Genomic DNA, 18,872 nt, shown 5'->3' on the forward strand with positions numbered 1-18,872 from the left:
ACATCGCCCCACATCTCCCCCCACCTCCATGACTCCGCAGCCCTCCGTCCGAAAACGAAAGAGAAACCGCGGCGCCGAAGCCCCGCCCACACCCGGAAATGGAAAGGCAAAACCACGCCCACCGCCCGGAAGTCTGGCTACAAACCCCGCCCACATCCGGAAGTGTTGGGTACAGACCACACCGCCCCCGCGACGGCCGGAAGTGGGAATACAACCCCCCCCCCCCCCCAGCCCAAAGCCGGAAGTGGTGTTGCGAAGCTCCGCCCACCGCCTACAAAGGCCACGCCCACTCCCGGAAGTGCCGTTGCTTAACCCCCCGCGCGCAGTCTTGGAAAGCCCCCGCCTAAACCGGAAGTGGGAAATCGAAACCACGCCCCGTCCTAAAGGCCACGCCCACACCCGGAAGTCGACCTTAAAAACACTCCCACCCCCACACACACACCCACAAGGCCACGCCCACAACCGGAAGTCGACGTTAAAAACACTCCCACCCCCCCCCACACACACACCCTCAAGGCCACGCCCACAACCGGAAGTGACAGCTCGAAAGCACTCCCGCCCCCCCTTAAGGCCACGCCCACACCCGGAAGTCGACGTTAAAAGCACTCCCACCCCCCGACAAGGCCACGCCCACAACCGGAAGTGACGATCGAAGCCCCGCCCACCCCCCTCCCCGTAGGTTTGTGTCGGACCTACAGCAATCATGGCGTCCGCCGCTTCTTTCCATTGAGAGCACCTTTATTTCTGTGGGGCCGGAGGCAACTTGTGGGGCGGAGTGTGGGGCGGCCCCACCGGCCCCGCTATGGGGCACACGGGTCACTTATGGGGCAGGGAGGGACTTGTGGGGCTGAGGGGTCACTTGTGGGGCTGTGCGGTCACTTGTGGGTCTCGCTATGGGGCAGGAAGGCACTTGTGGGGCTGAAGGGTCACTTATGGGGCTGAGGAGTCACTTATGGGGCAAGGGGGGGGTGACTTGTGGGGCTGTGCAGTCACTTATGGGTCTTGCTATGGGGCAGAGGGGTCACTTATGGGGCTGAGGGGTCACTTGTGGGTCTCGCTATGGGGCAGAGGGGTCACTTGTGGGGCTGAGGAGTCACTTATGGGGCAAGGGGGGGGGCTGACTTGTGGGGCTGTGCAGCCACTTGTGGGTCTCGCTATGGGGCAGGGAGGCACTTGTGGGGCTGAGGGTCACTTATGGGGCGGGGGGTCACTTGTGGGTCTCACTATGGGGCAGGGAGGCACTTGTGGGGCTGAGGGGTCACTTATGGGTCTCGCTATGGGGCAGAGGGGTCACTTATGGGGCTGAGGGTCACTTATGGGGCAGGGGGGTCACTTATGGGTCTCGCTATGGGGCTGAGGGGGGACTTATGGGGCTGAGGAGTCACTTATGGGGCAAGGGGGGGGGGGCACTTGTGGGGCTGTGAGGTCACTTGTGGGTCTCGCTATGGGGCAGAGGGGTCACTTATGGGGCTGAGGGTCACTTATGGGGCGGGGGGGTCACTTATGGGTCTCGCTATGGGGCAGAGGGGTCACTTATGGGGCTGTGTGGTCACTTGTGGGTCTCGCTATGGGGCAGGGAGGCACTTGTGGGGCTGAGGAGTCACTTATGGGTCTCGCTATGGGGCAGAGGGGTCACTTATGGGGCTGAGGGTCACTTATGGGGTGGGGGGGTCACTTGTGGGTCTCGCTATGGAGCTGTGGGGCAGGGAAGGCACTTGTGGGGCTGAGGGGTCACTTATGGGTCTCGCTATGGGGCAGAGGGGTCACTTATGGGGCTGAGGGGGGGCTTATGGGGCAGGGAGGCACTTGTGGGGCTGAGGTCACTTATGGGGTGGGGGGGCTCACTTGTGGGGCTGAAGGACCACTTATGGGGCTGAGGGCGGGACTTATGGGGTGCAAGGGGTCACTTGTGGGTCTCGCTATGGGGCTGGGGGTCACTTATGGGGCTGAGGGTCACTTATGGGGCGGGGGGTCACTTGTGGGTCTCGCTATGGAGCTGTGGGGCAGGGAGGCACTTGTGGGGCTGAGGGGTCACTTATGGGTCTCGCTATGGGGCTGGGGGGTCACTTGTAGGGTGGGAGTCGCTATGGGGCTGGGGGTCACCATGGGGTGGGGGGTCGCTATGGGGTGGGGGGTCGCTATGGGGCTGGGAGTCGCTGTGGGGCTGGGAGTCGCTATGGGGCTGGGAGTCGCTATGGGGCTGGGGGTCGCTATGGGGCTGGGAGTCGCTATGGGGCTGGGATTCGCTATGGGGCTGGGGGTCGCCGTGGGGCTGGGGGTCGCTGTGGGGCTGGGAGTCGCTATGGGGCTGGGAGTCGCTATGGGGCAGCAGCTTGCTATGGGGCTGAGAGTCGCTATGGGGCTGGGAGTCGCTATGGGGCTGGGGGGTCGCTATGGGGCAGCAGCTTGCTGTGGGGCTGGGGGTCGCTGTGGGGCTGGGGGTCGCCGTGGGTCTCGCTGTGGGGGTAGAGGACAAAGAAGAGCCGCTGCCCCATAAGCGTCAGCCAGGCTGCGGAGAGACCCCAAAAAGCCACAAAGTGACCCCAAATCCCACAGAATGACCCCAAAAATCCCCACAATGACCCCAAAATCCATAAAGTGACCCCAAAAAATCCTTAAAATGACCCCAAAAATCCTCAGAATGACCCCAAAAATCCCCAAACCCCTCAGAATGACCCCAAAAATCCATGAAGTGACCCCAAAAATCCTCAGAATGACCCCAAAAATCCATAAAGTGACCCCAAAAATCCTGAAATCCCCACAATGACCCCAAAAATCCCAAAACCCCTCAGAATGACCCCAAAATCCTAAAAGTGACCCCAAAAATCCCCAGAATGATCCCAAAATCCCCAAATCCTTGAAGTGACCCCAAAATCCCCCAGAATGACCCCAAAATCCTGAAATCCCCCAGAATGACCCTAAAAATCCTAAAAGTGACCCCAAAATCCTCAGAACGACCTCAAAATCCTTGAATTGACCCCAAAATCCCCCAGAATGACCCCGAAAATCCTTAAAATGACCCCAAAATCCATAAAGTGACCCCAAAATCCCACAGAATGACCCCAAAAATCACCAGAATGACTCCAAAATCCTCGGAATGGCCCCAAAAATCCATAAAGTGACCCCAAAAATCCCTAAAATGACCCCAAAAATCCATAAAGTGACCCAAAATCCCACAGAATGACCTCAAAATCCTAAAAGTCACCCCAAAAATTCTTAAAATGACCCCAAAAATCCTTGAAGTGACCCCAAAAATCCTAAAAGTGACCCCAAAAATCCCCACAATGACCCCAAAATCCTGAAATCCCCAGAATGACCCCAAAAATCCTTAAAATGACCCCAAAATCCTCAGAATGGCCCCAAAAATCCCATAAAGTGACCCCAAAAATCCTCATAATGACCCCCAAATCCTTGAAGTGACCCCAAAAAAATCCTAAAAGTGACCCCAAAATCCTCAGAATGGCCCCAAAATCCCCAAAAAAACCCAGAATGACCCCAAAAATCCATAAAGTGACCCCAAAATCTAAAAGTTACCCCAAAAATCCTTAAAATGACCCCAAAATCCACAGAATGACCCCAAAAATCCAGTGACCCCCAAAAATTCTTAAAATGACCCAAAATCCCCCAGAATGACCCCAAAATCCCAAAACCCCTCAGAATGACCCCAAAAAGCCTAAAAAGTGACCCCAAAAATCCTTAAAGTGACCCCAAAATCCTAAAAGTGACCCAAAATCCCACAGGATGACCCCCAAAAATCCTTAAAATGACCCCAAAATCCTCAGAGTGACCCCAAAAATCCCCAAATCCCCCAGAATGACCCCAAATCCTTCAAGTGACCCCAAAAATCCCCAGAATGACCCCAAAAATCCTTGAATTGACCCCAAAATCCACAGAATGACCCCAAAAATCCTGAAAGTGACCCCAAAATCTCTAAAATGACCCCAAAAATCCTAAAAGTGACCCCAAAAGTTCTTGAATTGACCCCAAAATCCTCAGAATGACCCCAAAATCCTTGAAGTCACCCCAAAAAACCCCCAGAATGACCCCAAAAATCCTTGAATTGACCCCAAAATCCCCCAAAAAACCCAGAATGACCCCAAAATCCTAAAAGTGACCCCAAAATCCTTAAAATGACCCCAAAATCCATAAAGTGACCCCAAAAACCCCCAGAATGACCCCAAAAATCCTTGAATTGACCCCAAAATCCCCCAAAAAACCCAGAATGACCCCAAAATCCTAAAAGTGACCCCAAAAATCCTTAAAATGACCCCAAAATCCATAAAGTGACCCCAAAAACCCCCAGAATTGACCCCAAAAATCCTTGAATTGACCCCAAAATCCTCAGAATGACCCCAAAATCCCCCAGAATGACCCCAAAAGTCCTAAAAGTGGCCCCAAAATCTCTAAAATGACCCCAAAATCCTAAGAGTGACCCCAAAAAACCCCCAGAATGACCCCAAAATCCCCCAGGATGACCCCAAAAATCCTAAAAGTGACCCCAAAATCCCTAAAATGACTCCAAAAATCCTTGAATTGACCCCAATAAATCCCCCAGAATGACCCCAAAAATCCTTGAATTGACCCCAAAATCCACAGAATGACCCCAAAATCCCCAAATCCTTGAAGTGACCAAAAAAATCCCCAGAATGACCCCAAAATCCTAAAAGTGACCCCAAAATCCAAAGTGACCCCAAAAATCCCCACAATGACCCCAAAAATCCATAAAGTGACCCCAAAAATCCCAGAACGACCCCAAAATCCTTGAATTGACCCCAAAATCCACAGAATGACCCCAAAAATCCTAAAAGTGACCCCAAAAATTCTTGAATTGACCCCAAAATCCCACAGAATGACCCCAAAATCCTCAGAGTGACCCCAAAATCCTAAAAGTGACCCCAAAATCCCACAGAATGACCCTAAAAATCCCTAAAATGACCCCAAAATCCCAAAATCCTTGAAGTGACCCCAAAAAATTCCATAGAATGACCCCAATAATCCTTAAAATGACCCCAAAAATCCCTAAAATGATCCCAAAATCCCACAGAATGACCCCAAAATCCCCAGAATGACCCCAAAAACCCCAAATCCTTGAAGTGACCCCAAAATCCCAAAAGCGACCCCAAAAATCCATAAAGTGACCCCAAAAACCCCCAGAATGACCCCAAAATCCTTGAATTGACCCCAAAATCCTTAAAATGAACCCAAAAATCCCTAAAATGACCCAAAATCCCCCAAATCCTTGAAGTGACCCCAAAAATCCCTCAGAATGACCCCAAAATCCCAAAACCCCTCAGAATGACCCTAAAAATCCTAAAAGTGACCCCAAAAATCCTCAGAATGACCCCAAAATCCCAAAACCCCTCAGAATGACCCTAAAAATCCTAAAAGTGACCCCAAAAATCCTCAGAATGACCCCAAAATCCCCCAGAATGACCCCAAAAATCCATAAAGTGACCCCGAAAAATCCTTAAAATGACCCCAAAATCCTAAAAGTGACCCCAAAATCCCCCAAATCCCCCAGAATGAACCCAAAATCCCACAGAATGACCCCAAAATTACCCCATATCCCCCATAGATGCCCCCAACCCCCCCATAACCACCCATAGGTGCCCCCAAATCCCCCATATCCCCCCCATAGATGCCCCCCAACCCCCCCATATCCCCCATATATGGCCCCATATCCCCCCAAATCCCCCCCAGATGACCCAAACCCCCCATAGATGCCCCAAATCCCCCATAGATGCCCCCAAACCCCCCCCCATACTCCCACAAACCCCCCATAAATTGCCCCCCAAGCCCCCCTTAGATGCCCCCAAAACCCCAATATCCCCCCCATAGATGCCCCATACCCCCCTAACCCCCCATAGATGCCCCCAAAGCCCCCATAGATGCCCCATAACCCCCATAAATGCCCCCCAACCCCCCCCATAGATGCCCCCATATCCCCCCATAACCCCCCATAGATGCCCCCCAACCCCCCCATATCCCCCCAAGCCCCCACAGATGCCCCCAAACCCCCAATAGATGCCTCCAACCCCCCCCATAACCCCCATAGATGCCCCCAAACCCCCCATATCCCCCCCAGATGCCCCCAAACCCCCCATAGATGCCCCCATATCCCCCACAGATGACCCCCAACCCCCATAGATGCCCCATATCCCCCCATAACCCCCCATAGATGCCCCATATCCCCCCATATCCCCCCCAGATGACCCCATAACCCCCATAGATGCCCCCAAACCCCCCCATAACCCCCCATAGGGGACCCCATAACCCCCACTAGATGCCCCATAACCCCCATAAATGCCCCCCAAGCCCCCCATAGATGCCCCCCAACCCCCCCCCATAGCTGCCCCCCCCCCCCCCTTACCCACAAGGCGCTGCAGGGCCGGCAGGCGCTGGGCCCCAAACCCCCCATAGGGGACCCCAAGCCCCCCATAGATGCCCCCAAATCCCCCATATCCCCCCATAGATGCCCCCAAACCCCCCCCATACTCCACAAACCCCCCATAGATGACCCCATAACCCCCCATAGATGCCCCCAAGCCCCATAGATGCCCCTAACCCCCCCCATATCCCCCCCATAGATGCCCCCAAATCCCCCATAGATGACCCCATAACCCCTATAGATGACCCCCAACCCCCCATATCTGGCCCCATAACCCCCATAGCTGCCCCCCACCCCCCCCTTACCCACAAGGCGCTGCAGGGCCGGCAGGCGCTGGGCCCCAAACCCCATAGGGGGACCCCAAACCCCCCATAGATGCCCCCAACCCCCCCCATAACCCCCATAGATGCCCCCAAACCCCCCCCATACTCCCACAAACCCCCCATAGATGCCCCCAAGCCCCATAGATGCCCCCTAACCCCCATTAGTTGCCCCCCAAACCCCCCTAGATGCCCCCCAACCCCCCCATATCCACCCATAGATGCCCCCAACCCTCCCATATCCCCCCCATAGATGCCCCCAAATCCCCTATATATGACCCCATAACCCCTATAGATGACCCCCAACCCCCCATAGATGCCCCATATCCCCCCATATCCCCCCCAGATGACCCCATAACCCCCATAGATGCCCCCAAACCCCCCCATAACCCCCCATAGGGGACCCCATAACCCCCACTAGATGCCCCATAACCCCCATAAATGCCCCCCAAGCCCCCCATAGATGCCCCCAACCCCCCCCATAGCTGCCCCCACCCCCCCCTTACCCACAAGGCGCTGCAGGGCCGGCAGGCGCTGGGCCCCAAACCCCCCATAGGGGACCCCAAGCCCCCCATAGATGCCCCCAAATCCCCCATATCCCCCCATAGATGCCCCCAAACCCCCCCCATACTCCCACAAACCCCCCATAGATGACCCCATAACCCCCATAGATGCCCCCAAGCCCCATAGATGCCCCCTAACCCCCCCATATCCCCCCCATAGATGCCCCCAAATCCCCCATAGATGACCCCATAACCCCTATAGATGACCCCCAACCCCCCATATCTGGCCCCATAACCCCCATAGCTGCCCCACCACCCCCCCTTACCCACAAGGCGCTGCAGGGCCGGCAGGCGCTGGGGCCCCAAACCCCCATAGGGGAACCCCAAACCCCCCATAGATGCCCCCAACCCCCCCCATAACCCCCATAGATGCCCCCAAAACCCCCCCCATACTCCCACAAACCCCCCATAGATGCCCCCAAGCCCCATAGATGCCCCCTAACCCCCCATAGTTGCCCCCAAACCCCCCCTAGATGCCCCCCAACCCCCCATATCCACCCATAGATGCCCCCAACCCCCCCATATCCCCCCCATAGATGCCCCCAAATCCCCTATATATGACCCCATAACCCCTATAGATGACCCCCAACCCCCCATAGATGCCCCATATCCCCCCATATCCCCCCCAGATGACCCCATAACCCCCATAGATGCCCCCAAACCCCCCCATAACCCCCCATAGGGGACCCCATAACCCCCACTAGATGCCCCATAACCCCCATAAATGCCCCCCAAGCCCCCCCATAGATGCCCCCCCAAACCCCCCCCCATAGCTGCCCCCCCCCCCCTTACCCACAAGGCGCTGCAGGGCCAGCAGGCGCTGGGCCCCAAACCCCCCATAGGGGACCCCAAACCCCCCATATCCCCCCCATAGATGCCTCTAACCCCCCCCATACCTCACCAACCCCCCATAGATGCCCCCCAACCCCCCCATTATGCCCCCCATAGATGCCCCCAAATCCCCTATATATGACCCCATAACCCCCATAGAATGCCCCCAAGCCCCATAGATGCCCCCAAACCCCTCCAAATCCCCCCATAGGGGACCCCATAACCCCCCCCTAGATGCCCCCATACCCCCCCATATCCCCCCCCATAGATGCCCCCAACCCCCCCCATAACCCCCATAAATGCCCCCCAACCCCCCATAGATGACCCATAACCCCGCATAGATGCCCCCCAACCCCCCCATATCCCCTATATATGGCCCCATATCCCCCCAAATCCCCCCCAGATGACCCCATAACCCCCATAGATGCCCCCAAATCCCCCATAGATGCCCCCAAACCCCCCCCATACCCCCCCAAACCCCCATAGATGCCCCCATATCCCCCCATAACCCCCCATAGATGCCCCCCAACCCCCCCATATCCCCCCAAGCCCCCCCATAGATGCCCCCATAACCCCCCCATAGATGCCCCAAACCCCCAATATCCCCCCCATAGATGCCCCCAACCCCCCCCAAACCCCCCATAGATGCCCCCAAAAGCCCCCCATATCCCCCCCCATAGATGCCCCTAACCCCCCCCATATCCCCCCAAGCCCCCCATAGATGCCCCCAAACCCCCCATAGATGCCCCTAAATCCCCCATAGATGCCCCATAACCCCATAAATGCCCCCCAAGCCCCCCATAGCTGCCCCCTAACCCCCCATATCCCCCACAGATGCCCCCAAACCCCCCCCATACTCCCACAAACCCCCCCCATAGATGCCCCTCAACCCCCCATAGATGCCCCCCAACCCCCCCCAAGCCCCCCATAGATGCCCCCAAAACCCCCCCATATCCCCCACAGATGACCCCAAATACCCTATATATGACCCCATATCCCCCCATAGATGCCCCCCAACCCCCCCATATCCCCCCAAGCCCCCCATAGATGCCCCCAAACCCCCAATAGATGCCCCCAACCCCCCCCATAACCCCCATATAGATGCCCCCAAACCCCCCATATCCCCCCCAGATGCCCCTAAACCCCCCATAGATGCCCCAAATCCCCCATATATGACCCCATAACCCCCATAGATGCCCCATAACCCCCATATATGACCCTCAAGCCCCCCCACAGATGCCCCCTAACCCCCATAGATGCCCCCAACCCCCATCGATGCCCCCTAACCCCCCATAGTTGCCCCCAAATGCCCTATATATGACCCCATAACCCCATATATGACCCCCTAACCCCCCATAGATGCCCCCAAACCCCCCCATGCCCCCCATAGATGCCCCAAACCTCCCCATAACCCCCATAGATGCCCCCATACCCCCCCAAACCCCCAACAGATGCCCCCATATCCCCCCATAACCCCCATAGATGCCCCCAACCCCCCCCCAAGCCCCCCCATAGATGCCCCCAAACCTCCCCATAACCCCCATAAATGCCCCCCAACCCCCCATAGATGCCCCCCAACCCTCCCATAGACGCCCCCCTATCCCCTATATATGACCCCATAACCCCCATAGATGCCCCCCACCCCACCCCCCCCCCATAGCTGCCCCCCACCCCCCCTTACCCACGAGGCGCTGCAGGGCCGGCAGGCGCTGGGCCCCAAAACCCCCCCATAGGGGACCCCAAGCCCCCCATAGATGCCCCCTAACCCCCCATATCCCCCACAGATGACCCCATAACCCCCATAGATACCCCCCAAACCCCCCTATAGATGCCCCATATCCCCCATAGATGCCCCCCTATCCCCTATATATGACCCCATAAACCCCCATAGCTGCCCCCCCCCCCCCCCTTACCCACGAGGCGCTGCAGGGCCAGCAGGCGCTGGGCCCCAAACCCCCCATAGGGGACCCCAAGCCCCCCATAACCCCCATAGATGCCCCCAAAGCCCCCATACACGCCCCCATAACCCCCACAAATGCCCCCCAACCCCCCCAAACCCCCATTGATGCCTCCATATCCCCCCATAACCCCCCATAGATGCCCCCAAACCCCCCCCATACCCCCCCAAACCCCCATAGATGCCCCCATATCCCCCCATAACCCCCCATAGATGCCCCCCCAACCCCCCCATATCCCCCCAAGCCCCCCATAGATGCCCCCAAACCCCCCATAGATGCCCCCCAACCTCCCATATCCTCCCCATAGATGCCCCTAACCCCCCCCCATACCCCCCCCAAGTCCCCCATAGATGCCCCCAAACCCCCCATATCCCCCCCATAGATGCCTCCCATTACCCCCCTAAACCCCCAACAGATGCCCCCAAACCCCCCCAAGCCCCCCCAGATGCCCCCAAATCCCCCCTAGATGCCTCCCAACCCCCCATAAATGCCCCCAAAACCCCCCCAAGACCCCATAGATGCCCCCAAATCCCCTATATATGACCCCAATAACCCCCATAGATGCCCCCCAACCCCCCCTTACCCACCGATGCGCTGCAGGGCCGGCAGGCGCTGAGCCCCAAACCCCCCATAGGGGACCCCAAGGCCCCCATAGATGCCCCCAAACCCCCCCACACCCCCCATATATGACCCCAAACCCCCGTAGATGCCCCCATATCCCCCCATATCCCCCATAGATGCCCTCTAAACCCCCATAGATGCCCCCAAGCCCCCCCATACCCCCCAAACCCCCAACAGATGCCCCCATATCCCCCCATAACCCCATAGATGCCCCCAAACCCCCCCAAGCCCCCCATAGATGCCCCCCATACCCCCCCATAACCCCACAGATGCCCCCAAACCCCCCATAGATGCCTCATAACTCCCATATATGACCCTCAAGCCCCCCCCCACAGATGCCCCCTACCCCCCATAGATGCCCCCAAACCCCCCCATATCCCCCATAGATGCCCCCAAGCCCCCCCCATACCCCCCAAACCCCCCAACAGATGCCCCCATATCCCCCCATAACCCCCATAGATGCCCCCAACCCCCCCCAAGCCCCCCATAGATGACCCCCAACCCCCCATAGATGCCCCCAAACCTCCCCATACCCCCCACCCCCCGCATAGATGCCCCCCAACCCCCCATAGATGCCCCCATATGCCCCATATATGCCCCCAAACCCCCCCAAGCCCCCCATAGATGCCCCCATACCCCCCCAAACCCCCAACAGATCCCCCAAATCCCCCATAGATGCCCCCCAACCCCCATATCCCCCATATATGGCCCCATATCCCCCCATAACCCCCCATAGGGGACCCCATAAGCCCCCCATAGATGCCCCCCAACCCCCCCCCATATCCCCCCCCCCCTTACCCATGAGGCGCTGCAGGGCCGGCAGGCGCTGGGCCCAGCGACCCCCAGGAAGTAGAGGGGGACCCCGCAGGCGGTGACGGCGGCGGCCATGAGGCAGAGCCACGGCTCGGCCCACAGCGAGAAGAGCAGCAGCAGCAGCCACTGCAGCACAAACAGCAGCGGGACCCACAGCGGGACTGGGGGCAGCGAGCGTTGGGGGCAAGGGGGCACTGGGGGGGATGGGGGATATGGGGATATGGGGGGAATGGGGGGGATGGGGGGGAATGGGGGGGGATGGGGGGAATGGGGGGCTATGGGGGGCAAGGGGGCACTGGGGGGGATGGGGGATATGGGGGGGATGGGGGGGATGGGGGGGAATGGGGGGGGATGGGGGGAATGGGGGGCTATGGGGGGCAAGGGGGCACTGGGGGGGATGGGGGATATGGGGGGGATGGGGGGAATGGGGGCAGTGGGGGCTATGGGGCAGCTACGGGGTAGCTATGGGGCAGCTATGGGGCAGCTATGGGGCAGCTATGGGGTAGCTATGGGGCGGCTATGGGGCAGCTATGGGGCAGCTATGGGGCAGTTATGGGGCAGCTATGGGGCAGCCATGGGGCAGACCTGGAGCAGCCATGGGGCAGCTATGGGGCAGCTATGGGGCAGCCATGGGGCAGCCATGGGGCAGCTATGGGGCGGCTATGGGGGCTTGGGGGGCAGTGGGGGGATATGGGGCAATGGGGGGAATGGGGGCAGCTATGGGGCAGCTATGGAGTCTCTATGGGTCACCTATGGGGCAGCTATGGGTCATCTATGGGGCAGCCATGGGGCGGCTATGGGGCAGCCACGGGTCACTTATGGGTCACCTAAGGGACAGCTATGGGGCAGCCATGGGGCATCTATGGGTCACCTATGGGGCAGCCATGGGTCACCTATGGGGCAGCTATGGGTCACTATGGGGCAGCTATGGGGCAGCTATGGGGCAGCTATGTGTCATCTATGGGGCAGCCATGGGGCAGCCATGGGGCAGCCATGGGTCTCTATGGGGCAGCTATGGGGCAGCTATGGGTCATCTATGGGTCATCTATGGGTCACCTATGCGGCAGCTATGTGTCATCTATGGGGCAGCCATGGGTCACCTATGTGTCATCTATGGGCCATCTATGGGTCGCTATGGGGCAGCTATGTGTCATCTATGGGGTCTCTATGTGTCATCTATGGGTCACCTATGGGGGCAGCTATGGGGGTCTCTATGGGGCAGCTATGGGGCAGCCATGGGTCATCTATGAGGCAGCCATGGGGCAGCCATGGGTCGCTATGGGTCGCTATGGGGCAGCTACGGGGCAGCCATGGGGCAGCTATGGGTCATCTATGGGTCGCTATGGGTCGCTATGGGGCAGCTATGGGGCAGCCATGAGGCAGCCATGGGGCAGCTATGGGTCATCCATGGGGCAGCCACGGGTCACCTATGGGTCACCTAAGGGACAGCTATGGGGCAGTTATGGGGCAGCTATGGGTCATCTATGGGTCATCTATGGGGGCAGCTATGGGATCTCTATGGGGCAGCTATGGGGCAGCCATGGGGCAGCTATGGGGTCTCTATGGGGCAGCTATGGGGCAGCCATGGGGCAGCTATGGGGTCTCTATGGGGCAGCTATGGGGCAGCCATGGGTCGCTATGGGTCGCTATGGGTCGCTATGGGGCAGCTATGGGGCAGCCATAGGTCGCTATGGGTCACTATGGGTCGCTATGGGTCATCTATGGGTCATCTATGGGGCAGCCATGGGGCAGCCATGGGTCGCTATGGGTCACTATGGGTCGCTATGGGTCACTATGGGTCGCTATGGGTCATCTATGGGTCGCTATGGGGCAGCTACGGGGCAGCCATGGGTCGCTATGGGTCACTATGGGTCACTATGGGGTCGCTATGGGTTGCTATGGGGCAGCTATGGGGCAGCTATGGGGCAGCCACGGGTCGCTATGGGTTGCTATGGGTCACTATGGGGCAGCTATGGGGCAGCCATGAGGCAGCCATGGGGCAGCTATGGGTCGCTATGGGGCAGCTGTGGGGCAGCCATGGGTCGCTATGGGTCGCTATGGGTCGCTATGGGGCAGCTATGGGGCAGCCATGGGGCAGCCATGGGTCATCTATGGGGCAGCCATGGGGCAGCTATGGGGTCTCTATGTGTCATCTATGGGTCACCTATGGGGCAGCCATGGGTCGCTATGGGGCAGCTATGGGGCAGCCATGGGTTGCTATGGGTCTGTATGTGTGGCTATGGGGCAGTACCCACCCGTATGGGGCGCGGGAGTTGCGGCCTGGCGCGTCGCAGCTGCAGCAGCGCCATGACGGTGACGCCGTACCACAGGTGGTTGACGATGCCCACGTAGTTGATGAGCGTGTAGAGCTCCCCTGTCACCAGCATCAGCAGCGTCATGGCGCACTGCGAACACACAGCGCTGACCCACAGCGACCCATAGCCACCCCATAGCCACCCCATAGCCGCCCCACAGCGACCCACAGCGACCCATAGCGACCCATAGATGACCAATAGCGACACATAGCAACCCATAGCGACCCATAGCGACATATAGAGACCCATAGAGACCCATAGCGACCCATAGCGACACATAGCGACACATAGCGACACATAGAGACCCATAGCGACCCATAGCGACACATAGCGACACATAGCAACACATAGCGACCCATAGCGACCCATAGAGACCCATAGCGACCCATAGCGACCCATAGCGACCCATAGCGACCCATAGCGACACATAGCGACACATAGCGACACATAGCGACACATAGCGACCCATAGCGACACATAGGGACCCATAGCGACCCATAGCGACCCATAGCGACACATAGCGACCCATAGCGACCCATAGCGACACATAGCGACCCATAGCGACCCATAGCGACACATAGCGACACATAGCGACACATAGCGACACATAGCGACCCATAGCGACCCATAGCAACCCATAGCGACCCATAGCGACCCATAGATGACCCATAGCTGCCCCATAGATGACCCCACAGCTGCCCCACAGCGACCCATAGCGACCCATAGCGACCCATAGATGTCCCATAGCAACCCATAGCTGCCCCATAGCCGCCCCACAGCTGCCCCATAGGTGACCCATAGCGACCCATAACAACACATAGCGACCCATGGCTGCCCCATAGATGACCCATAGATGCCCCATAGATGACCCATAGATGACCCATAGCTGCCTCATACCTGCCCCATAGCGACCCATAGCTGCCCCATAGCTGCCCCATAGCCGCCCCATAGCTGCCCCATGGCTGCCCCATAGCTGCCCATAGATGCCCCATAGATACCCTATAGGTGACCCATAGCTGCCCCATAGCAACCCCAGAACAGCCACATAACTGCCCCTTAACTGCCCCATAGCCACCCCATAAATGACCCATAGGTAACCCATAGCTGCCCCATAGCCCCATAGCTGCCCCTATTCCCCCCGTAGCTGCCCCATTGCAGCCCCATAGCCGCCCCACAGCTGCCCCATAGCCCCCCCATAGCCCCATAGCTGCCCCCATTGCCCTCATAGCTGCCCCACAGCTGCCCCCCATTCCCCCATAGCTGCCCCATGGCCCCCTTTGCCCCCATTCCCACCATTCCCCCCATTCCCCCCATTCCCCCCACAGCTGCCCCATAGCTGCCCCATAGCCCCCTTTGCCCCCATTCCCCCCAACCCCCCACTGCCCCCATCCCCCCATAGCTGCCCCGTAGCCCCCATTCCCCCCATAGCCCCCATTTCCCCCATTCCCCCCACAGCCCCCACTGCCCCCATTCCCCCCATAGCTGCCCCATAGCCCCCATTCCCCCCATAGCCCCCATTTCCCCCATTCCCCCCATAGCCCCCACTGCCCCCATTCCCCCCACTGCCCCCATTCCCCCCATAGCTGCCCCATAGCCCCCATTCCCCCCATAGCCCCCATTTCCCCCATTCCCCCATAGCCCCCTTTGCCCCCATCCCCCCCATAGCTGCCCCCAATGCCCCACTGCCCCCATTCCCCCCCCTTTGCCCCCATTCCCCCCATTGCCCCCATCCCCCCCACTGCCCCCATTCCCCCCATCCCCCCATCCCCCCCATAGCTGCCCCATAGCCCCCATTGCCCCCATTCCCCCCAACCCCCCACTGCCCCCATCCCCCCCACTGCCCCCATTCCCCCCATCCCCCCATCCCCCCCATAGCTGCCCCATTGCCCCCATTTCCCCCATTCCCCCCAATCCCCCACTGCCCCATTCCCCCCATAGCTGCCCCCATTCCCCCCATCCCCCCATAGCTGCCCCACAGCTGCCCCCCATCCCCATGACGTACAGTGAGCAGCAGGGCCGGCACCGGGGTTTTCCTGTGCACGTGGATCATGGCCAGCAGCGCAGGGAGGTGGCCGCGGCGAGCGCCTGCATAGAACAGCCTGCGGGGATGGGGGGCGGTTATGGGGGGAGATGGGGGGAGATGGGGGGAGATGGGGGGATATGGGGGGATATGGGGGGGTTTGGGGAGATGTGGGGGGGATAAGGGGGGATATGGGGTGGTTATGGAGGGATGTGGGGGCATATGGGGGGAGGTGGGGGGGATATTGGGGAAATGGGGTGGTTATGGGGTGATATGGGGGGATGTGGGGAGGATATGAGGGGATGTGGGGGGATGTGGGGTGATACGGGGGGATGTGGGGGATGTGGGGGGGATAAGGGGGGATATGGGGGGGTATGGGGTGGTTATGGGGGGATATGGGGGGAGATGGGGGGATATGGGGGGATGTGGGGGGGATATGGGGGGGATAAGGGGGGATATGGGGTGATATGGGGGGATATGAGGGGGTTTGGGAGGGATATGGGGTGGGTATGGGGGGGATATGGGGGGAGATGGGGGGATATGGGGGGATATGGGGTAGGTATGGGGGGATGTGGGGGGATGTGGGGGGGTTTGGGAGGGATATGGGGTGGTTATGGGGGGGTTTTGGGGGATGTGGGGGGGATATTGGGGGAGATGGGGTGGTTATGGGGGGAATTGGAGTGGTTATGGGGTGATATGGGGTGGTTATGGGGGGATATGGGGGGATGTGGGGGGAGATGGGGGGATATGGGGGGATGTGGGGGGATACGGGGGGGATATGGGGTGGTTATAGGGGGATGTGGGGGGGATATGGGGTGATGTGGGGGGACGTGGGGGGACGTGGGGGGGTTTGGGAGGGATATGGGGTGGTCATGGGGGGTTATGGGGGGAGATGGGGGGATGTGGGGGGGGGATATAGGGGGGTTTGGGGGGATATGGGGGGATATGGGGTGGGTATGGGGGGATGTGGGGCGATGTGGGGGGATATGGGGGGAATATGGGGGATATGGGGGGGTGTGGGGGGATGTGGGGGGGATATGGGGCAGTTATGGGGTGATATGGGGGGATATGGGGGGAGATGGGGGGACGTTTGGGGGTATAGGGGGGGACATGGGGGGATATGGGGTGATATGGGGGGATGTGGGGGGATGTGGGGGAACATATGGGGCAGCCATGGGGTGGCTATGGGGTAGACATGGGGTATCTATGGGGCAGCTATGGGGCAGCCCATGGGGGAGCCATGGGGCAGCCATGGGGCAGTTATGGGGCAGCTATGGGGCAGCCATGGGGCAGCTATGGGGCAGCTATGGGGCAGCTATGGGGCAGCTATAGGGCAGCTATGGGGTATCTATGGGGTATCTATGGGGCAGCTATGGGGCGGCTATGGGATGGCTATGGGGCAGCTGTGGGGCAGACCTGGAACAGGTGAACAAGGATCCGTTGACGCCCCCAAAGGTGGACAGCGTGACGGCCAGCGGGAAAATCCAATGGAGGGCAGGGAGCGCGCGGAGCCCAAAGGTCTGCGGGACCCACAGCGACCCATAGCGACCATAGGGACCCATAGCGACCCATAGCGACCATAGCGACACATAGCGACCCATAGCGACACATAGCGACACATAGCGACCCATAGCGACACATAGGGACCCACAGCGACCCATAGCGACCCATAGCGACACATAGCGACCCATAGCGACACATAGGGACCCATAGCGACCCATAGTGACCCATAGAGACCCATAGCGACCCATAGAGACACATAGGGGACCCATAGCGACCCATAGGGAACCACAGCGACCCATAGCGACCCATAGCGACCCATAGGGACCCACAGCGACCCACAGCGACCCATAGCGACCCATAGCGACACATAGGGACACATAGCGACACACAGCGACCCATAGCGACCCATAGCGACACATAGCGACACATAGCGACCCATAGCGACCCACAGAGACCCATAGCGACACATAGCGACCCATAGCGACCCATAGCGACCCATAGCGACCCACAGAGACCCATAGAGACCCATAGCGACCCATAGCGACCCATAGCGACCCATAGCGACACATAGGGACCCACAGCGACCCATAGCGACCCATAGCAACACATAGCGACACATAGCGACCCATAGCGACCCATAGCGACACATAGCGACCCATAGCGACCCATAGCGACCCATAGCGACACATAGCGACCCATAGCGACCCATAGCGACCCATAGCGACCCATAGCGACCCATAGCGACACATAGCGACACAGAGACCCATAGCGACCCATAGGGACACACAGCGACCCATAGCGACCCATAGCGACCCATAGAGACCCATAGAGACCCATAGCGACCCATAGCGACCCATAGCGACACATAGCGACCCATAGCGACACATAGCGACCCATAGCGACACATAGAGACCCATAGCGACACATAGCGACCCATAGCGACCCATAGAGACACATAGCGACACATAGCGACCCATAGAGACACATAGCGACACATAGGGACCCATAGCGACCATAGCGACCCATAGCGACACATAGCGACCCATAGGTGACCCATAGCGACCCATAGCGACACATAGCGACACATAGGGACCCATAGAGACCCATAGAGACCCATAGTGACCCATAGGGACCCATAGAGCCCCATAGCGACCCATAGGGACACATAGAGACCCATAACAACCCATAGGAACCCATAGGGACCCATAGCGACCCATAGCGACCCATAGCGACCCATAGCGACCCATAGAGACACATAGCGACCCATAGGGACCCATAGCAACCCATAGGGACCCACAGCGACCCATAGCGACCCAGAGCGACCCATAGAGACACATAGCGACCCATAGGGACCCATAGCGACCCATAGCGACCCATAGCGACCCATAGGGACACATAGAGACCCATAGAGACCCATAGGGACCCATAGGCAACCACAGTGATTTTCTCCCATTCATCCTCTTTCCTTCTCATTTCCGCCCCACTTCCTGCCCCACTTCCCCCCACTTCCTCCCCACTTACCCCCCACTTCCTGCCCCCA

At 59.2% G+C, this 18,872-nt stretch overlaps 1 protein-coding gene across 1 annotated transcript; it reads right to left on the reverse strand.

The window, feature by feature from the left end:
- Positions 1-692: 692 nt before the first annotated feature.
- LOC125687744 (large neutral amino acids transporter small subunit 2-like) lies at positions 693-17,539 on the reverse strand. Its single transcript, XM_048933000.1, has 5 exons — positions 17,246-17,539; positions 15,812-15,908; positions 13,748-13,899; positions 11,480-11,654; positions 693-2,509 (listed from the first exon to the last, which is right to left on the reverse strand). The coding sequence occupies exons 1-5, from the start codon at positions 17,518-17,520 to the stop codon at positions 2,501-2,503; spliced, it is 708 nt and encodes a 235-aa protein (XP_048788957.1). The 5' UTR covers positions 17,521-17,539; the 3' UTR covers positions 693-2,500.
- Positions 17,540-18,872: the final 1,333 nt, after the last annotated feature.

Source organism: Lagopus muta, unplaced genomic scaffold (assembly GCF_023343835.1).
Source record: "Lagopus muta isolate bLagMut1 unplaced genomic scaffold, bLagMut1 primary scaffold_183, whole genome shotgun sequence".
NCBI lineage: Eukaryota > Metazoa > Chordata > Aves > Galliformes > Phasianidae > Lagopus > Lagopus muta.

Coding starts and splice junctions, on each gene's coding strand:
- LOC125687744 (XM_048933000.1), bottom strand. CDS start 17,520: ATGGGTCGCTATGTGTCGCTATGGGTCGCTATGGGTCGCTGTGGGTCC. Junction 15,909..17,245: donor TCCTTGTTCACCTGTTCCAG/GTCTGCCCCACA, acceptor CCATCCCCGCAG/GCTGTTCTATGCAGGCGCTC. Junction 11,655..13,747: donor CTCCCGCGCCCCATACGGGT/GGGTACTGCCCC, acceptor GCTGCCCCCAGT/CCCGCTGTGGGTCCCGCTGC.